The following is a 217-nucleotide window of genomic DNA, read 5'->3' as shown; positions in this document are numbered from 1 at the left end:
CCTGGGGGGAGAAGGGTGCGAGGGATGGGTACTTGGGGGGGGGGGCGAAGCAAGGAAGGGGAGAAGCCACCACCTCCAACTTGATTCTCTTCTCTCTCTTAGCCGCTGGAGAGCTGAAAACTCTCGCCTCCTCCGAATTTCCATCATCAACTTTCTTGACCAGCTTTCCCTGGTGATTCGGACCATGCAGCGCTTCGGGCCCCCTGTTTCCCGCTAA

At 58.1% G+C, this 217-nt stretch overlaps 1 protein-coding gene across 1 annotated transcript in view; it reads left to right on the top strand.

Moving 5' to 3' along the window:
• LOC121024304 (EKC/KEOPS complex subunit LAGE3) overlaps positions 1–217 on the top strand; it is a 1,165-nt gene extending 948 nt beyond the window's left edge. The window contains exon 3 of the mRNA XM_040466556.1: positions 103–217. Coding sequence (XP_040322490.1) covers positions 103–217 — 115 coding nt within the window. The remainder of the gene's footprint in view (positions 1–102) is intronic.

This window comes from Herpailurus yagouaroundi, unplaced genomic scaffold, assembly GCF_014898765.1.
Source record: "Herpailurus yagouaroundi ecotype Mexico unplaced genomic scaffold, PumYag 63123, whole genome shotgun sequence".
In the NCBI taxonomy this organism is placed as follows: Eukaryota; Metazoa; Chordata; class Mammalia; order Carnivora; family Felidae; genus Herpailurus; species Herpailurus yagouaroundi.
The sequence above is the reverse complement of the archived record's forward strand: the minus strand, read 5'-3'. Positions and strand labels throughout refer to the sequence as shown.